At 39.9% G+C, this 21,075-nt stretch overlaps 1 protein-coding gene across 3 annotated transcripts in view; it reads left to right on the plus strand.

The window, feature by feature from the left end:
• The window catches only part of Entrep2 (endosomal transmembrane epsin interactor 2), a 400,899-nt gene that overhangs the window by 324,290 nt on the left and 55,534 nt on the right, over nucleotides 1-21,075 (plus strand). For 2 of the 3 annotated variants that reach the window (XM_076848861.2, XM_076848862.2), the window contains exon 4: nucleotides 9,570-9,704. The exons of the other annotated variant lie outside the window; for it this stretch is intronic. In XM_076848861.2, the coding sequence (XP_076704976.2) occupies nucleotides 9,570-9,704 (135 nt within the window). The remainder of the gene's footprint in view (nucleotides 1-9,569; nucleotides 9,705-21,075) is intronic. 3 annotated transcript variants of the gene reach the window in all.

Raw genomic sequence — 21,075 nt, forward strand, 5'->3', positions numbered from 1 at the left:
AGCCATATTGAACCATTTCACAATGTATGTATACTTCAAAACATCCTGTTGTGCAGTACAAAAACAATGCTATCTGTCAACAGAAAAAAAAAAAAAAAAAGAGTGCTTGAAGTCAGGGCTGACTGCCAGGCTACTGGCATAAAGTGTAGCATCCCTGACCTAACATCTCTCATGTCCACTTACCAAAGTTTATTTTCCCATTTCCTAGAATGGACTTGTATTGAGGAATGCCAGGGTGAAATAGGTCATAGTTTTGAAGTTCCTGGGCCAAGGGCCGGGCCCTGTGTGGAGGGGGAGTGTGGAGTGGCTTCAGGGGCTGAGCCATCTGGCCCCTTTAGGCTGTAGGTTTCCAGGTGCTCAAGATCTAGGCCCAGGTCAGGGAAAGGACTCGGGGGGACAGAGTGGGGCTGATGAGTGGCTCTTCTGTCATGCAGAGGTTCCCTAAACGGACTGCCTGTCCTCTGCCCAACCTGCCTGATATTTCCTGTGCATGACACACAGTGAGTGAGTTTGAGAGATGGTCAGTCATATTCTGAAGCCTGGAATGACATGGCATGACCACTACTCTCCACTAGCTGTACTGTGGAGTTGACAATGTGCAGATTTTTATAATTTTATCATAGAACAAATGAGGTCTCTCCCATTTATAGTAGTACTAAAAGCAAAATGAAAAAGTCTCCCAAGGGAAGGACTAAAGAAATATATTGACTTTTACTCTTTCTATCATTTTGCATTAATTTGAATAACTTCATATTTTATTTTATTTTTAAATATTTTTTTAGTTGTAGATGGACACAATACCTTTATTTTATTTATTTATTTTTATGTGGAGCTGAGGATCAAACCCAGGGCCTCACACATGCTAGGTAAGCGCTCTACTGCTGAGCTCCAGCCCCAGCCCCAGCCCCAAATAACTTCATATTTTATAGAAGATCCTCTTGTATCACACATCATCTAATCTTAAGTATGAGGAATAATACTCATACAGTTTATTGATTTCACTCTATGACATATATCAATATATTTGAAGCATAAGTGTGTTAGTCGGCTTTCCAACACTGTAACAAAGTACCTGAGACAATCAACTTATAGAAAGACAAAGTTTATTTTAGCAAAAAATTTTGGAGGTTTCAGTCCACAATTTTCCTTGTTCCTTTTGGCCAGTGGGGAGCAGCATACCATGGCAGAAGCACATGACAGGACAAAACCACTTACCTCATGGCTGGGGAAGAAAGGAGCCTGAGATCCCATTATCTCTTCAAATACATGACCCCAGTGATGTGAAGATGTCCCATTAGATCCCACATCTTAAAGTTTTTACCACCTAATCCAGTAGCACCAAGCTGAGGAGAAAGCCTTTAACACATGGGTTTTTAGGAGACAACCAAGTCCAAACTTGTGGCAAAAAGTATCTGTTAAAATATGCTTATGAAAGATCAAATTGGAGTGCCAAGTGATTAGAGAAGGATTTATCAAGCCTGTTTGAAAGGTAGCCAAAATTTGTTGTAATCAGGTATAGTAGGACACAGACATAAAGACAACTGTCTTGAAAGAATAGTTTATTATTTATGGTTTCCATACCATGAAGAGCCACACGAAGAGGTACCAGGTAGTCAGGAGGCAGAGGGGTGTAGGGCCAGAGCCTTTATTGTGACTTCTCTGTGAAGAAACAGATAAGCAAGTTGGAACAAGCTTAAGACTGGCAAATTTAAATAATTTTGGTGGGTTTTGGTTATATGGATGGTCCCTAGTTGTCCGAGACCTAGTCCTGAGTTGATTTAGGACAGGGGAAATATTGGCTGGATGTGCGATAGTTAGATAAAAGGGATTGTTGGGGGTATAGACTATGAGTTGATTGGTTAGCCTACAAAAGGGGGCTTGCAAGCAAGTTGTTTATTATCTGTGGGAATTAGCTACCCCTGGGAGGGGTAGCCTCTCCAAGGTAGTAAGGCTCCAGGATGTCAAGGCAACATAAAATACAGAAAGTAACTTAATACTAAACCTTCTGGAAGCATTGACAATCCGGTCAAATTACCAAAATGACACATTTACACCCAGCTTTTTAGTGCCATAACTCTCTGTCCATCCTCCACTTCCGTCAGTTGTGAGCAGTCACCGTGTGCCAAGCCCTTGTCCTCAGGGAGTTTGCACTCTGGTGAGGTTGCACCTCCTACAAGCACATGGAGAAGGAAACTCATGTTTCAGAGACACCAGCTCTCACTTGAGAATGAAAAGGAAGATGTCTGTGCTGAGTCTTGGTGGGGAAAAGGAACTTTCCCAGTATTCTTTGCCTCAGTTAATGGCAACAGTGTGAGACAGGCCTATTCCAGGGGGAGGAACCAGCCTGTGAGCAATCAAACTCAAAATGCAAGTTTCTCCACCATCCCTTGAAGGTTTCCTTATGGACATGTGTTATGGTTGAGATGTGAGGTGTCCCCCAAAAGCTCATGTATGAGACAATGCAAGAAGGTTTAGAGGAGAAATGATGGGGTTATGAGAGCCTTAACCCAATCAGTGAATTAATGCCCTAATGGGGATTAACTGAGGGGTAACTGAAGGCAGGTAGGATGTGGCTGGGGGAGGTAGGTCATTGGGGGTGTGTCTTTGGGGCATATACATTTTATACCTGGTGAATGAAGTCTCTTTCTCTGTTTCTGGAAACATGTCCCCAGCTACTTTCCTCTGCCACACTCTTTTGCCATGTTGTTCTGTCTCATTTGGGGCCCCAAAGAATGGAGTCGGCTATCTATGGACTAAGACCCCTAAAACCGTGAGCCTCAAAATAAACATTTTTTCCTGTAACTGTTCTTTTCAGGTCGTCTCATCACAGCAGCAGCTGGGAGAATCTGAAACAGGCCCCAAGATCTACTCAGTCTTAAGCAATTGATTGTCACCCAGGCTCTTTATATGTTTTCGATAAATTATCCATGTTAGCTCAGACATATCCCCAAAATTATTGGTTTAGATGGGAATCAAGAGATTAATGAGAATGTTTGCATCGGTGGTAGAATCCCAGCAGTATTAAAAATAGGGTCTACTTTCTTCACCAAATGATTTAATCAACAAAGTGAAAAGGCAATATTTACAAATTATGTATCTGTTAAAAGGTTAATATCCATCACTTATAAAGAACTCTTCTAATTCAACAATAAAAAGACAACCTAATTTAAAAAATGAGTGAAGGATATGAATAGCACTTTTTCCCAAGAAGATAGACAAATAGCCAAGAAGCATACAGTGGCATGCAACCTCACTAATCTTTCAGAAAATGCAAATCAATGCCACAATAAATTACTACCACATGCCTATTAGAATGGCTATTATAAATTTTTTTAAAACACAGAAGGTAACAAGCGAGGCAAAAATGTAGAAATAGGGATCCTTGTGTACTACTGGTGGGAATGTAATATGGTACATACTCTGTGGAAAACAATGTGGCATTCACTCACAAAATTAATAGAATTACCATATGATCCAGTAGTTACATTTATTGGTATATACTCAAAGGAATTGAAAGTAAGAACTGAAACCAATATTTGTACACTCATGTTCATAGGAGCATTGTTTACAACAGTCAAAAGGAGACAATCCAAGTGTCCATCAGCAGATGAATGGATAAACAAAATGTAGTATATTCATGTAATGGAGAATTTTTCAACTTTTAAAAGGAGGGAAATTCTGACACATTCTACAACATGGACAGACATTGAAGACATTACATTTAGTAAAATAAGACAGCCACGAAAAGAAATACTATATGATTTCCTTTATATGAGGTACCTAGATTGGTCAAATTCAAACAGACAGAAAGTAGAAAAGAGAAAGGAAGGGGAAATTCACACTCAATGGGCGAGTGTTTTAATTTTTTCAAGATGAAAAAATTCTGGAGATAGATAGTGGTGATGGTTGCACAGTAACGAATGTATTTAACAATATTGAGTGGTACACTTAAAATGGTGAAGGTGGTAAACATTGTGCAATGCGTATTTTGCCATAGTTAAAAATCAGATTTTATAAACCCATACTTTCATTAACATAATGATAAAAATGATCACATCTGCAAATAATGACACTGACACTGTGTTTTTACCTCTGTGACCTCATCTGGTCCTCAGCAGGGTCCCAGGATCCTGCAGCTTGGAAAGGTGAAGTGGTCTGTCCTGGACCACTTTGTGGCAGGCAGCCCTCTGAGTACTGCTAAGCTCCTCTGCTTATGATAGGGTTTCACCCCAACAGACCCATCATAAGTTGAAAACATCCTTGTCAAAAAAAATGTATTTAATACACCTACCCTATAGAATACCACAGCTTAGCCTAGCCTACCTTAAATAAGCCGAGGACATGTGCATGAATGAGCCTACAGATGGACAAAACCATCAAACACAAAGCCTATTTTACAATACAGTGTCAACTATCTTGTCATTTACTAACTTCTGAAAGTGAAAACCAGAATGGTGATGGGGCTGTACTTTCGCACCATTGTCCAGTTGAATACTCCCAAGTTGAATCATTGTAAGTCAGGGACCCTGGTGGACCCACTGTGCACGCCCCAGCCCACAGTCACTGTGGCCTCTCTCCCCGCTCTGTCCTGCTCTCTCTCCCTTGAACTCGATGACACCTTCATCTCCAGGCTTAGCCCTCTCCTGCTGCTGTCCTTTTAGGAGTATCTGAAGGTCACCTCTCTATCTCATTTGTGCTTCTATGAGAGAATTGCAGGGTCATTGCATCCCTGTCTTTTTGTTGTACAAGCCCTTTCTACTATGAGACAGGCTGATGTGCCATAAATAAGGGGGGCGGGATAGCTTTTAAATACTCCAAAGAGATTCATGAAAAATTACTGTGGCTTCCTTTGCAAAGCTCTGCTGTGTTTTTTCCAATGACCCCAACACCAAGGGGCATTCTTGAAATAAATCTGTCAGCTGCCTGCATGCCCAGATGCCGAGGTCAAGGAACTAATCAGGAGGTTTCCAGAATTTTTCTTAGAATTAATCACAAACTCAGTGAAATAACTGATGGAAAAGATTTATTTGGATATCTATTCCTTTGGGCTACTGAAGGGTTATTTTATGTAATAAAGCATGCCTGCCAGCCAAACCTATTTCCCTTCCTTTTCCCTGGACGATCCTTCACTGAGGAAACTGTCTTGTTATTTACATTAGCTACTTCAGTCTCAATGCCAAGCCTAGAAGTGTGATTATATAATAATTCCTTGCATGTTTATGAAGTGTGGGAGAATGAACTACACTTGTCCTTCACTATCCATTGGGGATTAATTCCAGGATACCCCCACAAGCACACATATACTTAAAATCCTTACATGCCTAAGTCCCTTACATAAAATGGTGTGGAATTTGCATATAAACTATGCACATCTTTGTATGCTTTAAGTCATCTCTAGATTGTTTTAGATTGTTTCCAATATTTAACACAATGTAAATGTGTTGTAAATAGTTGTTATACGTATTGTTTAGTGAATAATGAGGAGAGAAAAAAAGTCTTATTTAGTACAGATGTAATTTTTTTCTTCTCACATTTTCAACCAGTGGTTGGTTGAATCTGCAGAGGCAGAGTCCGCAGATATAGTGGGCTGACTGCATATCAAGAAAGTTGGGCTTTTATACAGTTGAGAGCAGCAAAGAGACAGCCAAAGCCAAAGATGAGATTCACAAGCCTAGACACCAGGTTCTGAGTCAACCTTGCCTCCCTGCCCATGGTTTATGACGTGTTGAAAACTTGACAGAGTAGAACTTCACTAGTTTGTACTTAAATAGTTCATAGAAAGAAGAAAAGAAGAAGTAATTATTTGGTATATTTCTTATGGTTTCTTTTGGTTAGTTTCCAAATCAGAAGAACCTTTTCAGGAGTTGGGGAGTGATCTGTCCATCACACACATTCCTGGTGTACAGTGTTTGCTTGGCCAGGGGGCAGGCCTATGATCCCAGCTGTTCCATCTAGCCATTCCAGGATTTGGAATCTTTAGTAGAGTAACTGATAGAAGGGGAAATAAGGGTTTTCACTCCAGCTGTGCATCTAAAGCAGATAGTAAGCATTTCCGGCCACCTAAATTTAAAAAAAAAAATTTTTAATTGATTTAAAGTTTACTAGTACTGAGTTATTAGCATTCTCTTCTCATTTTTAATTCTCTCTACATGTGTATGTGTGTCCCCTTTCTCATTCCTAATGAATGTTAAATTTTTGTGCATCTCCTAAAAATATATCTGGGGGTTCAAGATCTTTAACCCAGGAACTTAGCAGCCTGGGGGCAAATGTGTCGCTGGTTGCTCCAGCCCCAGGCCTGGCTAGCCGGGTGTACCCCTGGCTTTGTCCTGGTCTATTTTTTGTTTTGAGGCCTCATAGCTTCGGAGATTTGGGGTTTGCTTTTCAAGGGACTCCACATTCCATGTCAATGTAACCATTCTTTTTACATTGTCCTGGATATTTATTGTTTTGACTTAGATCCTTCGTAAAAGATATTTTACTTTTTATATGAGACAGCTAAGGATGAATAGTTCATTATGCTAGCCACCTTTGTTAAGCAAACAATCATTTTCCTACTGAATTGAAATGCCATTTTTTCATATATTATATTCCCGCAGATAATTCTATTTCTGAAACTATCTCACTGATCTCTGTTTTTTAAGCCATTGCCTTAGTGTTTTGAATATAGCATCTTGATAATACCTTTAATATCCATTTCTCCCATTGTTACCCCTTTTCAGGATTTTCTGGGTAATTCTTGTACAGATGTTATTATGTCTACAGGACTTTAAAATATTTTTCCCTGTTCTATTCACTGATTCTTATTTGGAATGCCTGCACATGAATCCTTGGGAAGGATCACATTTTTAGAATCCTGCACCTTTCCATTCAGGAGCAGCCCATGTGCCCGCCCTGATCCAGGCTGGCTGTTTCAGTCAGGGTTCTCAGTTGTGAAGGAGCCAACTGCAGCTGTTTTTCACCTAGAAGGACTTATCATAGAACTTCCAGTAGCTCACAGAGCCTCCAAGACAACCAGAAACCAAGTTTCGATGTAGCCAGGAAAGGAAGGATAATCCAAATTGAACCAAAGAACTGCATTGAGGGTGACCCCACTATTTTGGTAAAACCTGGTGCCAGCATATGAGAACCAGCTGCCAAAGGAGAAGGTACCAGAAGATTGAAGGAAGAAGCTAACAGATCCAGGATTTCACAAGCACAGTTTATTGGAGACTTTCAGACAGAAGTGTGTCTTGGTCAGCAGGAAGATTAGTGGATCCCTGTATTCCAAGGCAAGAAGAAGGGGTTTATAAGCTAAGCCAGATAAAGGTGGGACACAGCCAACTGGAGCACACATGGCCTCTCTCAAAGTGTCTATCATCAGTTAAGAAACAGTACCAGCATCAGTGGTTGGTATAAGTCACACAGCATCAGTGATTGGTATAACACACACAACTAACCGTCTAAATGACTTTGTCCTATAATGACTTTGTCCCATGGACTTCGGGATATATGTCAAAGTCACCTATCAAGAAAAATAGTGGTTACAACCAAGATGGCTATAGTCATGTCAAATTGTATATCTACACCCATCATCACCACCTGACCAAGACTCCACCAGCAGAGTGTTGATGACCTTGTTGACCCTGAGCTCTGAACCCTGCCTTCTGAACCTCAGTCCCTTTCCCCCTGAAAATAGAAGGTGTCTGCTGCCCCTTATGCCAGAATGGAGTCTGCTCAGTGCATGGTTCTTGTGACCAAAGCTCTGTCTGAAGTTTGATGAAGTCCTGTTCCTTGGATGGAGCCAGGTTGCCTGCTAGCTTCCTCATTGCTTCATAAGGCAGGCTGGAAGGGCATTTCTGGAGAAGGCAGAAAAAAGAAGGTGGGGGATTCCCTAAACCCAGGAGGAGGCTCATTATTAGTGGTTGGCCATATTGAGTGACCTACATTCATTATATCTGAGTTCTTGCTCTTTAGTAACATTTAAACACAACTTCGCATAGATCACTTAATTTTCATATTTATTTATTAATACTTTATTTTTACTGTGAATATAATATTTTTGTGATATTTGTTCTGACTAATTTTTACTAGTATTGCATTTATTATAATTGGTGTAACTAATACTCTCATTAATTTCATTAGTTTTTCAGTATAGACTCTTAGGTTGTTTTAGACATTCAATCATGCCATTTGAATGCAAGCAGGTTTATAATTTATATAGCTTATAATGTTTTCTTATCTTATTGAATTTAGCTAAAGCTCCCAAAAGAAAGCAAAATTGTGGTGATAATTATGGCTATCTGAGAGGCAAAGTCACTTTTAAAAAGCAATGGGAAATACAGATAAGGACCAGAATGGTAAAACCCACAGGAACACAATGAAGAGGCTTATTTGTAGGTGTTGTTGCAGCCAGCCCAGTTGAGAATTCAGAACGCAAAGGGAAAAATCTAGGAAGCTTATCTCAAAAGCAATGGATGCAGTGAGCAGGCCTTGCAGAAGGAAGTGGCCCATTGGATGAGAGCCTCCACATTTCTTGGCTCTAAGAATGCTGCATTACCCCACATCCAGTGATTGTAAGTAGCAGACACAGGGATGCATGAGGATTTCACAGCATCATATTTTGTAATACTTCATGCAATGAAAAAACATTTGTTACACTTATAATTGATCAATATTTATCTGAATAGCATTCACATTTTGAGTTGGCTGGTAAAAGACAATATTTATTGAAAAGTAGGGCACCTCCTAGTCTAAGAGAAATCATTTGTTTCCTATTATGGGCTATTTTGAATAAAATTGCATAGATTTTATTGATTTTCTTTCTAGTCATTTTACCTCTAGGTTTTTATATTTTTAAAATCCCCTGTCTTCCCAGGCATGGGGTAACTCTGTTCTTTCCCCTGTCACTGAGACTCTCCTGTATCTCTTGGTCTAACACTGTTTATTGAAATGCTTAGAATGTTGTTCTTTCCATCCATGGTTTTTAATTTTCCAAGCTGCTTTTATTTACTCAACATTTATTAAACACCTACAGTTTATTCAACACTGAAAATATGGTAATGATAAGATATGTAACTATAGCTGGATAAAATAAGTGTCAAGTAGAGGTAGGACTGGAAACCCAGAAAAGACCTTAAAGACAGAGCCTGGAGTTGGGCATTGATGGATGGGTAGGAGTTTGATACCACAAAATCAGACAGGAAATTTCTGACCATGAGAAAAGCATGAGTCAAGGTGCAGAGCTATAACATATCTCCGTGCACAAATCAGTTTGAGTGATTTTCAGCATTTTTCTGTAATTCACCTGCCATTTTCTGGAATGCACAGCTAAGCTTTCTTCAAATATACTTTTTCTTTTTTACTCATTGCTGTTAAAATAGGAATTTCAAGGAATTCCTGATGGTGTTCTTCCTGGCCTTGGTCAATAGAAATTGTGTTTGATGTGTTACTTGAGGGTAACTGAAATGGGATGCTTTGCACTGAGCCATCTTCACGCATCCTTAATCATGTCTCTCGGGCCTGCCCTCGAGGTCCCAATGCCATGTTAATGGAGAGGTAACGGTGGGGTCTGTCTGTGTTCCCCCGTCTAGATCAAGTTTGACAGTGTGGAGGTGTGTGTCTGCTGTGAGCTGCAGCACCAGTCATCTGGCTGCAGCAACCTCGGGGAGACGCTGAAGCTGAACCCACTGCAGGAGAACTGCAACGCTGTGAGGCTGACCTTGAAGGTGACCGCTGGGTGCTGTTTGTGCATGCGTTTCTTCACCCCGTGCTTTACAGACATTATGGGAAGATTTATTAGCATACAGTTTCCTTTCAGCCCATAATTCATCCAGGTAGATTCAATGCCAGAGGCAATGTCTTTCAGGGGAACATTTTAAGGATCATAGATGTTCATTTGGAAGATGTTGCTTTCTGGATAGTGTTTTCCATGTTTACCTTTCCATTTTCCTGCCACTGACATATGCAAAGTGGGATGTGGATATTTAAGAGAGTTTTTCTTTTTCTTTTTTTTTTTTGTCCTTTTTACAAATGGCGATGTGATGTATTCTATTGCTTTTCTGACATTTTTGCTATAACATCATCAGAAAACACATGGGTGGTTTTTTTTTTTTTTTTGCTATTTAAAGGGCATTTGGAGAAGAATCGAATAATCTCTCATGGCAATCTGTTTTCTTGTTAAATATCTGAACTTAAGAAAAATGACATGGAAAATTTGTTCATATTATTCTGTTTATTTATTTTTGTTGCAAGCATTTTTTTAAATTTCTGAAAACCAAAATTGGCTGTTTAAAAACACATATGAACAATGAGCCCAATCTTTACATTGAATGCAATTGTGCTAAAACTTTTTTTTTTTTTTTAACAACAGACATGGCATGTTCAAAGGAACCCTTGGTTAGTGGTAGGATTATATTTATAGTAAATAGAGAACTCTAGAATGTGTACAGGAAACACAGTATGTAGGAAAATGGAGGCTTCAAGAAAAGCCACATCAAATCTGGAAAGAAGGAAGGGACGTGTGGCCCTCTAGAATTTGACACCTGTGATTAGTTTTCCATGGGTGGTGAGTAGGTGGCAAACAAGCAAAGATGTGCAAAGGATGCACCTAATAATGTGGTAAGAGTCGGCCTGGTTCTGCAAACCTGCCTTGTTTGAGATGGAAGTGCCCAAGCTCTGGGTCCCAGCATCCCACAAGATAAAATATAAAATTGCATAGATTTTATTGATTATTATCACAAGATTGATAATTCAGCAGGGTTAGGGGCAGCCAGAAGCAAAACAGTGCAGGACGCCCTCTCTTATGGTTCTAGGCTTTTTCTTACTGTCCCAGATTACATACAATCACTACATATGGGACCTGCTCAGCCCTTCAGAGCCCTTCTTAAAGGGACAAAAGCAGTCATTGCTCAGATCTCCTTCTGGCAACTCCCAAGTTACCTAGGCAACTGGGTAACTTTTATTTTCATATTTAAAAAAATATATAACAAAATAATAGGTAATTATGATGCAACTACCCATTTCCTGGAAGAGCTAATAAATCCCCAAGGGAATCTTTCTACTCTCTAGGCCACTTGTGTGTGTTAATAACTTGATGTCACTATAACAGAATCCCTGAGATAATCAACTTATAAGAGAAAGTTTTATTTTGGCTTAGTTTGGGAGGTTCCAGTCCATGATTGAGTAGCTCCTTTTGCCCTGGGCCTGTGGCAGGGCAGCACATCATGGTGAGAACTCATGGCAGAGCAAAACCACTCACTTCATAGGAAACCAGGGAGCAAAAGAAAAAGTGGAAAGGACTGGGCTCTCACATCCTCTTGGAGGGCACACTTCCAATGACCTAGGGACCTCCCTATATCCTAAAGGCTCTATTGCTTCCAAATAGCACCCCTTTGGGACTGAGCCTTTAATATGCTGACTGTTGGAGGCAAACTTACCAAACTGTAGCCATGTAGGATGCAGTTAAACCTGTAAGTCACCTCCCACTCTTCAGCTATGGTTATGTTTGGCTAATTCCATAAAAGCCGTGGAGTTCTCCTTGGTACCTTGCTTACTCTGTGGGACCCAGGACACATCTTCATCAACCTCCAGCCCCTGAGAAGGTGACTATAGCTTGAAAAGTAGTGACGGTGTTGGAAAAATAATACCATCTGTAAGAATGCAGACTCAGGCCTGTGGTGAGCTGGTGACTTGCAAACTTACCCTTATTCACTACTTTAGTACCTGGATGAGAAAAGCATTTGGTATAGTACTGACAAAATGGAATAAAGTGAAGAATACTCAAGAAGATCATGACAAGATGGTAAGCCTAGTTGGCTAGTCTAGCCTATTCAGTGTCTCTTCCTGGTGGATGTTCAAATTGCCCGGGAAAAATGGTAAGGGTTTGAAGGCAAAAGAAAGAGTATTCCAATATCTTATTGAATACTGGAACTGGTGACATGAGACTCAAAGGAGGCAGGATTTATGACTGAGGTAGGAGGCCGATTTTGCCTAGAAATTGCAGCTTAGGAATTAGAAGAAGGGGCAGCCTGCTCAAGCCCCCTAACTGAAGGCTTATATAGGGGAATGGGGTCTGAGTTTCATGTGAAATCAAGAGGCCTGTTGGAAATGAATGCCTGTCTATAGTTTGTTTCTGTCCTCTAACTTTATTATTATCTAAAAATGCTTTGACTATCCTAAGTCCTTGCATTTCCATATAAATTTTAGAATCAGCTTGTCAATTTCTACAGAAATCCTGCTGAGATTTTTTATTTGAAATCCATACATCACTTTGAAGAGAATTGACATATTCATGGATGATGTAGCTCTCCATTTATTTAGTCTTATTTTTTTTAACATCCGTGTTGTAAAGTTTTCAGTATATAGATTTTAGTCTATTCTATAATATTTATGCTTAAAGTATTTCACATTTATTGATGCAATTTTAATGGTATTTTAAAATCATCTTTTATTAACTGCTAGCATATAAAAATTTGATGTTTCTTTCTGGCTTGTATCCTGCAAGTCTTGCTAAACTCACTTATTAGTTCTAGTAGCTTTTTTTTGTATGTTCTTTTGAATTTTCTATGCAGAGAATCATGTGATATGCACTGAGGCAATATTACATCTTCTTTTCTGTATTAAGGTTCTCCAAAGAGACAGAACCAATAGAATATAGGTAGTTATATGTAATTCAGAGGGATTTATTAGGGGAATTGACTTACATGATTAAGGAGACTAAAAAATCCCACAAGAGGCCATCTGTAAGCTGAGATGCTGGGATGCTGGTAGTGTGGTTCAATGCAAGTCCAAAGCTGAAGGCCTCAGAACCCACATAATTTTCCCCCCAGTATAGAATTCTTGAGGAATATTTCCACCCCACCAAGTTTTGTAGATGAAATGCTATTCTCTTTTGCAATGGGTATTTATTTAGGGAAAATTTTTAAGTTGGTTTAATTCTTTTTTCCTTTTATGTATGTTGTAGTCATTAATGCCATTTGAAACTATTTCTGGCTCTTTAGCTTATCCTTGCATGGTACGATTATTCTATCTAGTCCTCTTCTGATTGCTGAAGGCCATGAGAATAACACTTATATATATCATTTCCAAACTAGAGATTTTAATTGTGGCATGAGATTCTCCAGAGCTCTTTTTCCTCCAACTACTATCCTATCAGAGATACCATAAGGAGTAAAGCCTCCTGCAACTTACTCACACTGGTTGTGTAGCATGAATGAGAAATAAACCTTTATTGTTTTAACCCACTGAATTTGGAGGAATGTTTGTTACTGCAATATAACCTAGCCCATCCTGTCTGATACAGGGCAACATTTTTCTTTTGGTACAGATTTCAGTAGTATTTTTTAATTATCAAGTTTATTAGATTCATTATGATATGTCTTTTTTGGTATGTCTTGATACTTATCAATCTCTACCAATTTTCCCATGATACCCAGTGTCTTCTTACAACCTATGAATTTGCATCTTACTTTATTTGAGAAAAAATTTCTATAACTTTATATCTGAATCTTTTTGTCCTGTTTCAGGACAAAAGTGCATTTCTTGGACCACTTTTATCTGTCTTTCATAACTATCATTTTTTTCTCTAGTTTTTAAAAAAATCTTCCTTTTCTACCTCATTTGGCTGTATTTCTAAAACCTCTCTCCCTTGCTATATTTTCTGCAGTGATCGTTGCCTTTTTGCTCTGCTGTCACTGTGATATTGAGTTTTGGCAGCTCCCTTCTCAACTTTCTGTATCTTCTTCATTTGTTCAGTGAGCCCTTGTACCTCTGCTTTGAGCCCTTAGATTATTGCAGCTTTCTTCTCTGGCCACAGTGTGCACCCATGGATGTCTCTAGCTACTTAATTACACTGGAGCTTTCTATGTGTCTCATGTCTTTCTTAGATCTCTTCTGTGAGGTATATGGACACATCAAAGCACTAAAGCACAGGTGTGATCCTTAATTGCTAACTGAAGCTTTATACTCCATTTAAATAGGCTTTAGATCAAATAGGATTTCGTTCTTCCTTCTCATAATCATAGAAGCCCTAAGGGTCAGATAGATCTAAATGCCATCTTAACTAGTTTCCTTGTAATTGGTGTTGTGGTCACCCTTTTTTTTTTTTGGATACCAGAGATTGAACTCAGTGACACTCAACCAATGAGCCACATCCTCAGCCCTATTTTGCATTTTATTTAGAGACAGGGTCTTACTGAGTTGCTTAGTGCCTTGTGATGGTGGTCACTTTGAATTTAACATTATTCTTGAAAAGCGATTCGAACCATGTTGTGATTGATGACATTCCCTGCAGTAAAGAGGTCTTCTGCATGGACCCAGTGTTGCTTCACTGGCATTAAAACTCTTAGGTACCAGAACAAGCATAGGTAGTAGGAAATGGAGTCACTCTGGGATGGGGGTATATAATTCTATATACAGAGTTCCATGGGAGCCCCTGCTTATATAACATTTGCAAAATGTTCTTGACACTTAGCAAAAGAAAAGGCTACAGGAAATGTTCTCTTCATTATTGTCCCTTGCTCTCTCTTTTTTGGTCAGCAATTAGAGCAGGTTCATTGATCTTTTCCATAGTCTCATTTGAGCTCTATTTATCTGGTTAGTAACACTCTATGTCTAAATTTCCATATTAAATTATAGATTATCCATCCTTGGCATCTGAAGGATTCATTTTATGCTGGGAAAATCCCTTATAATTGGCTTGGGAGTCAAAGCACTTTGATTTCAGTAGTGTTTGAATTAACTGGTGCTGACTTAATGAGATTTGTCTAACTACCCACTGTTAGGCCAAACCCCCTTCCTACTTCCCTCCCTACCTTCTGAAACCTGAAATGTTGTACAGCCACAATCCATAAAGGCTGGGGTTGGGGGGAAGCAGAAATCAAAGTGATGAAGAATATATTGGGAATTCAGAATATGATGCAGATGTTGTTTCATTCATCCTTCAGATTGTTTTTTAATTTGTTTTGGTAGCTTGGAGGCCCTAACATTCCTATGTCTCTTTTCTGTGCTTTCTACTCAACACTCCTCCTGGACTCTCTGAATCTTTAGCAGAGAACTGCTGGGGACACACAAACCCCTCTGGAGGGTAGTGATGGTCTCTTACCATATTAACAATATCTCAGGCATGATGAGGTTTTCTGCTCCACCTTCACCCTCACTCAGAAAAGGGCATGAGGGCACATGGGACTCCACCATGCCAGCCATGCAGGGATTCTCACATTGGTAGAGCTGAGGGGATGGGACGCTTGTTCTGTTTTCCAGGTACCCCTTGTATGGAGGGAGGTCAGGCAGCTCCTCTTGGGACCTAGGGCAAGTCTGGGTGTCTCCTTTGGGGAGCCCTCCAAGACCCATGGCTCTGCTCCCTTAGGAAAGGTCCTGGGTGTGGGCATCTTATCATGAATAATCAGAAAATAGCTTCTAAAACTTAGGATTCCAGCATCTGCTTTCCCAAAGCCCTTGACAATGGTGGGGAACTGCTACTGAAGGAGAAAGTACCCAGAGCCCCTTTCCAGAAGGAGTCTAGGCTTTTGTAAGATAAGGTGACAAAAAACATTATAAGATTTTTTTTTAATTGGTATTTTAATGGTCATTTTGCCAAGTCAAACTTAACACAATGCAGACAAATTTTCTGATCTGTATGAACAGATTTTTTAAAAGTCACAAAAATCAGAATTAGCTGGTGGAACATGCCTCTCGTATGCCAATATTGTGCCTGTCCCAACTTTAATTCTTTGCTATATTCAAGAAGGTCATTATGGTTTTATTATAGTGATACAAGTCTAATTCACAACAAAGGGAAATATCTGTTTCTTCTTTTTTCATGTACCTGATTTAATTTATTGAGCCACACTAAACCAAATTACCCAAAGAAACCTTATCAATGAACTAGGAGATAAAAGTTTTCCAAGAAATCAATCAGTTATTAAGTTCATGTACTTTCTTATCTTAAAAATGTTTTATCTTAGTCCCTAATTAAGTTAAAAAAGAGGCAAAACAATTCCCTAAAAAAAACCTACTAGAGACCTGAAAAATAAACTCATCATTTAATCTTGAGTAAGTTCTTAACCATGCTAACGAAATAAAAATGATTTTGCTAATAAATGAATGGTCCACATTTTGTGATAAAACTTGCAGCATTTATTGGTAGTATGAACCGGCAAATGCACACACACACCACACAAGGTACACATGTGCACATGTATACTCGTACATGTCACACAATGCAAACACACCCATGCACATACATTCACACACATGCATGTATAAGTGCACACACATAACACTCCTAGAAATGAACTTTCCATATTCATAAATGGGCAGCTACATAAGACAGATTTGCTGCATCTTTACACAGTTTAAAAAATTCACCCCTTGGGGGTGAATGGGTCCTTCTGGCCAGGTGGGATGTGGTCAGAGATGAGAAAGTGTCAAATTCCTGCTGACTTACACTAGCTACCACAGGCCCCATGTAAGGGAGCATCCAAAAATATTTGGCTCTCCTGACCATTGAGCATTACCCAGCCTGGAAGGCAGCCTCCTTGGTATAAGAGAGGGTGCCTACCATGTCTCTGAATGGCGTCTCTGTCCCTGGTTTCTTCCTCCCACCCTCTGATTCTACTGGCATTCACTTTCCCCTGTGTGGTGGAGATACTGAGTTTGGTGTGACATCCACACCCACAAACCCATGTGGCATCTGTATAGTCACCCAACTTCTAAAACAGTCATAAGAGAAGACAGTTCACCAAGGAGGTCTGTGACTTGTCTGTGCCTGCTGAGTGAAAACTAGGTTCAAGATCTTCAAATGCTGAGATAAAATATTTTTAGTGACGTACACAGCAATCATATCCTCTTCAACTCCAAGAAAGAGTAGTGAGTAGAGCCTTAAAGGCTGACCAGGTGTGGACAGCCTGACTGGACTGTCTTGTGATGTTTCCAGCCCCCTGTAGGGCTTGTGGGTGAGCTTCAGGTGCAAGCACACCTCCTCACACAGTTGGTGAAGCACTGGACCAGTGCAGGAGGGGCCTGCTTACTGCTCAGGATCAGCGTGTTTTCTGTGGTTACGCGCCCTCACCGGCACCACTTTTTTCCCTGTGGGGAGGGAGGGATATCTCTAAGTCTCCTTCTCTTTCCATGGAAAATATAACACTCCAGAGAGATGGTCCACAAAGGGTCCTGGCATCTTATGCTCTTAACCCTGACTCTGAAACCTGGCTCCTCCATCCCAACACAATGGACTCCACCAAGGTCACCACCTGATCAGATCATTTCCCTGAACTATGCTACCTCCAGGATCTCTCCAGAACACTCTGACGGTCAAGCCTTGGACTCCTCTCCTTTTTGCATTTCTAGGTTCTAAGAAATGCAAGAAGGATAAGAAAAACTAAAGCATTTTCCTACTGTAACAGATCACTCAACATAAGACTTCTGACACCAGATGTGTGGTGGTTGTTTCCCCACACACCAGGAAATTCTCCAGGGAAGATCAGTTGGGTATCATCTAATTCACTACCTGGTGATGGTATCAGATCCACAGGTTTAGGACTCAATCTCCAACTGCCCCACTTCAGATGTCAGTTGTACTCCAAGTTCCCCTAACTCCTATACTTATCTTCAGTCACATGAGAGTGATCACAAATTATAATTATGTATTTACATGGCTTTTTTTGGGGGGGGGAAGGTACCACAGATTGATCTCAGGGACACTCAACCACTGAGCCACATTCCCAGCCTGTTTTGTATTTTATTTAGAGATGGGGTCTTGCTGAATTGCTTAGTGCCTCGCTTTTGCCGAGGCTGGCTTTGAACTCACAATCCTGCCACTGGGATTACAGGTGTGCACATCTGCTCCCAGCTGCATGACTTTTTATTGACATCTGTGCCTTCATAAACTATAAGATCAGTGAAGGCAGAAAAGAATCTTTTTTTTTTTTTTTTTGGCTAACATAGCTTACAGCATGGGGGATGACAGCAGTGACTCTGTTTTAGAAATCAGTAAGAATTTTTTTTTTTGAGCAAGAGTTTTTAATTCATTCATTCAGTAAAAATTTTTGAGCACCTCTTCTGTGCCTAGGTTGGGTGATAGGAAATGAAAATATTGAATTATAAATATTTTCATTGCTGCCCTCTCTTCTTTGTGTGAGTTGTTACTTTGTTGAGTGGGGAGAAGAGTAAAATTTGAGGTTTGCATAGGTGGTGTGTGCATTAGCTATAAGAAATATAGGAAGTGGGAAGATGTGGAGAAATACTTGGGTTTCTATTGCTGAATGATGTAAGACACATGCAGCTCTAGAAACAGTGATAATGCTAATAGGGATATTTTTCCACAAACACACATACCCCACCTATAATCCTACAAAAGACCTATTAAATTGGTACTCAGGATTACATTGGACATTAGTGAAGGGTATAACAACCAGTCCTTTCTAGAATATTCTAGAAATTCCTGATAGACATATTGTTTATAAGAGCCAAAGAAAGAAAAATGAACCCAAGTTACAACTCAGCTCTTGGAACCTTTCTAGGAAGTCACTGGAAGATGTATTGTGTGTCAAGAGTGTGCCCTAATTTTGAAGAGCAAAGACTGAGAGGTGTTTGGCCAGATACAAAACACTTATATGGTGCCAAGGGGTAATTTATCGAAAAGATGGATGCTAAAGACCCTCATAATCTCCATAAGAAGCACTCATTATTTGAAATGACAGAAAATAGTTTTAAGATCTAATGTGAGGGCTGGGGATGTGGCTCAAGCGGTAGCGTGCTCGCCTGGCATGTGTGCGGCCCGGGTTCGATCCTCAGCACCACATACAAACAAAGATGTTGTGTCCGCCAATAACTAAAAAATAAATATTAAAATTCTCTCTCTCTCTCTCCCCCTCTCTCACTCTCTCTTTAAAAAAAAAAAAAAAAAAGATCTAATGTGATATGTTCTGCAAACACAGTTTCAGTATACAGTATCCCCTTCAGACCCCAACTCCAACCCCTGCACACCTACCTAGATTTCTGCCCTGAAGTCTTCCCAAGTAGAAATTCTGGAGCCACTTATAGCAGGATTCAGGGCAGCTTCCTGGGACTCTCTAGGACTCAGACAGCTGGGCCACACAGGTGGAATACCCTCTGTGGCCCAACATACAGACCCACAGTCTTTGGCACATTCAGATTACCAACTGCAAAGAGCCTCTTCCTTCAGGCTGCAGGATCTCTGCAATGTTAGCACAGTCTCAGTTTCAGGGACATGGGAGAGAGCTTCATCTATCCAGGTTTAGCAACACAGTGGTGGGCCCAGGACTGTCCCAGCATAAATATTAACAGACTCTCATTTCTCTCTCACACAGGTCCCAATTGATCTAGTGTCCAAAAAGGAAGTTAAGGGTCTCCCAGAGGGGTTCCATTGCCTCACATGGGAAGCAAATACAAGGCTAGAGAAAAATGCTCATGATTGACGCAAACTGGAGAAGATAGCATAGAGCCCACACCTGGAGATTAGAGGTTATTTTTAAAGCACGTAGTTATTTTCAGGGTTCTAAATTGGTATCAGAATGAGAGAAAGGAAAAGGAGAGGCAAATATGCAGTATGAGAAAATGTTCAAGAATGTATAAAATTGGAATAAAATAAAATCAGAAAGAATATGTATAAAATTGGTGGAAGGGAAAAATGAAAACAGAAAATAACTACTGTGTCAAAATGCATCTGTGTGTGCTCAAAATATGTGCAATTTATTGTATGCCAATTATACCTCAATAAAGCTGTTAAAAGTTTTTGTGACAGATGAGTGGGTGAAGAAGGAAAGTATAAAATCAAAGACAGGAAAGACAGAGATGGAATAATGCATGAGTTCAGAGATTCGTTTAGGGTATTTGATGTGATTCAGAAATCAATAGGCAACTGGTTACAGGAACTTGAAGAAGGAATAATATAATAATGGAAGAGCTGAATAAAATTATTTTGAGTGGCTTGATATACCAGGGCCACAGGGGAGATGGCCCAAATGAGAGGCGTCTCATGCAGAGCATTTGGCACAGGGACAGAATATAATGTGGAAGAAACTTCTTAGGGGAGGCAAAATATCTCACTGTGATTTTGCGTAGCCCTCTGCTTGGCTTCTCTGTGAGCTGCCGTCCTCTGTGAACAGCCTTTTAAAATGCATCATGCTGTTTTCTCCAGCCTCAGAGAGATCAGTGAGGTGGACTTGGTTACTTGAAGTCTAGGGATAAGAAAATGGAGGCCTCAGAATGTGCAGGGACTGAACTGCAGTCTCAAAACTAGTAGTTGACCTGGACTTCTGTCTTTAATGCCAGGTTTGGGGCCTCCTTCACCACCAAAGTGATCCACTTGGTAGGAGACTGAGGAACCTGAAGAACAGTAGCCAAACAGTGGACAGTAAAGGAGTCATTTCTTACCAGCTCCTTGTCCCGTGCACCTCTTGACACATCTGAGAGTGACCACTGCCCTCTTATGAAGTTATTAGCAAGTTCAACATACAAAAAAGTATGAGAATAGGGGCTGGGGTTGTGGCTCAGTGGCAGAGCACTTGCCTAGCATATGTGGGGCCCTGGGTTTGATTCTCAGTTATCGCCTATAAACAAATAAAATAAAGGTCCATTGACAATTTTAAAATATTTTTTAAGTATGATAATATTTTAAGTAATTATAAGTAATTAAATTATTTTTTAAAGTATGATAATATTTTAAAGTAAGATAATATTCCTCTCAGATTTATCCAGTCCTACTATCTGTGTTAGTCAGTTTTCTGTTGCTGTACCAAAATTCCTGAGAATGGGTAATTTATAAAGAATAGAAGTGTATTTACCTTTTCCCTGCACAACAGCACATTTTTTCACTAAAGTTTTACATGAAAGTTGATACAAAATATCCCATAAGAAAATGTCTATTTTCACCTGCATCACTTTTCTGATATTTACTCATATAGATGTGAGTCACTTTGATTCTGTCTTTGTAACTTCTGTGTAGTTTTACAGTATAGGAATGTTCCACAACTTGTCTATCTATCTAATGCTAGTGGATAGATAGTTTCCGACTTTTCACTAGTGTTAACAACACTGGACTGAATAGTTACATGCACTCAGTGGCATGTGCACATG

The sequence above is a fragment of the Callospermophilus lateralis genome, chromosome 3 (genome assembly GCF_048772815.1).
Source record: "Callospermophilus lateralis isolate mCalLat2 chromosome 3, mCalLat2.hap1, whole genome shotgun sequence".
Classification (NCBI taxonomy): Eukaryota; Metazoa; Chordata; class Mammalia; order Rodentia; family Sciuridae; genus Callospermophilus; species Callospermophilus lateralis.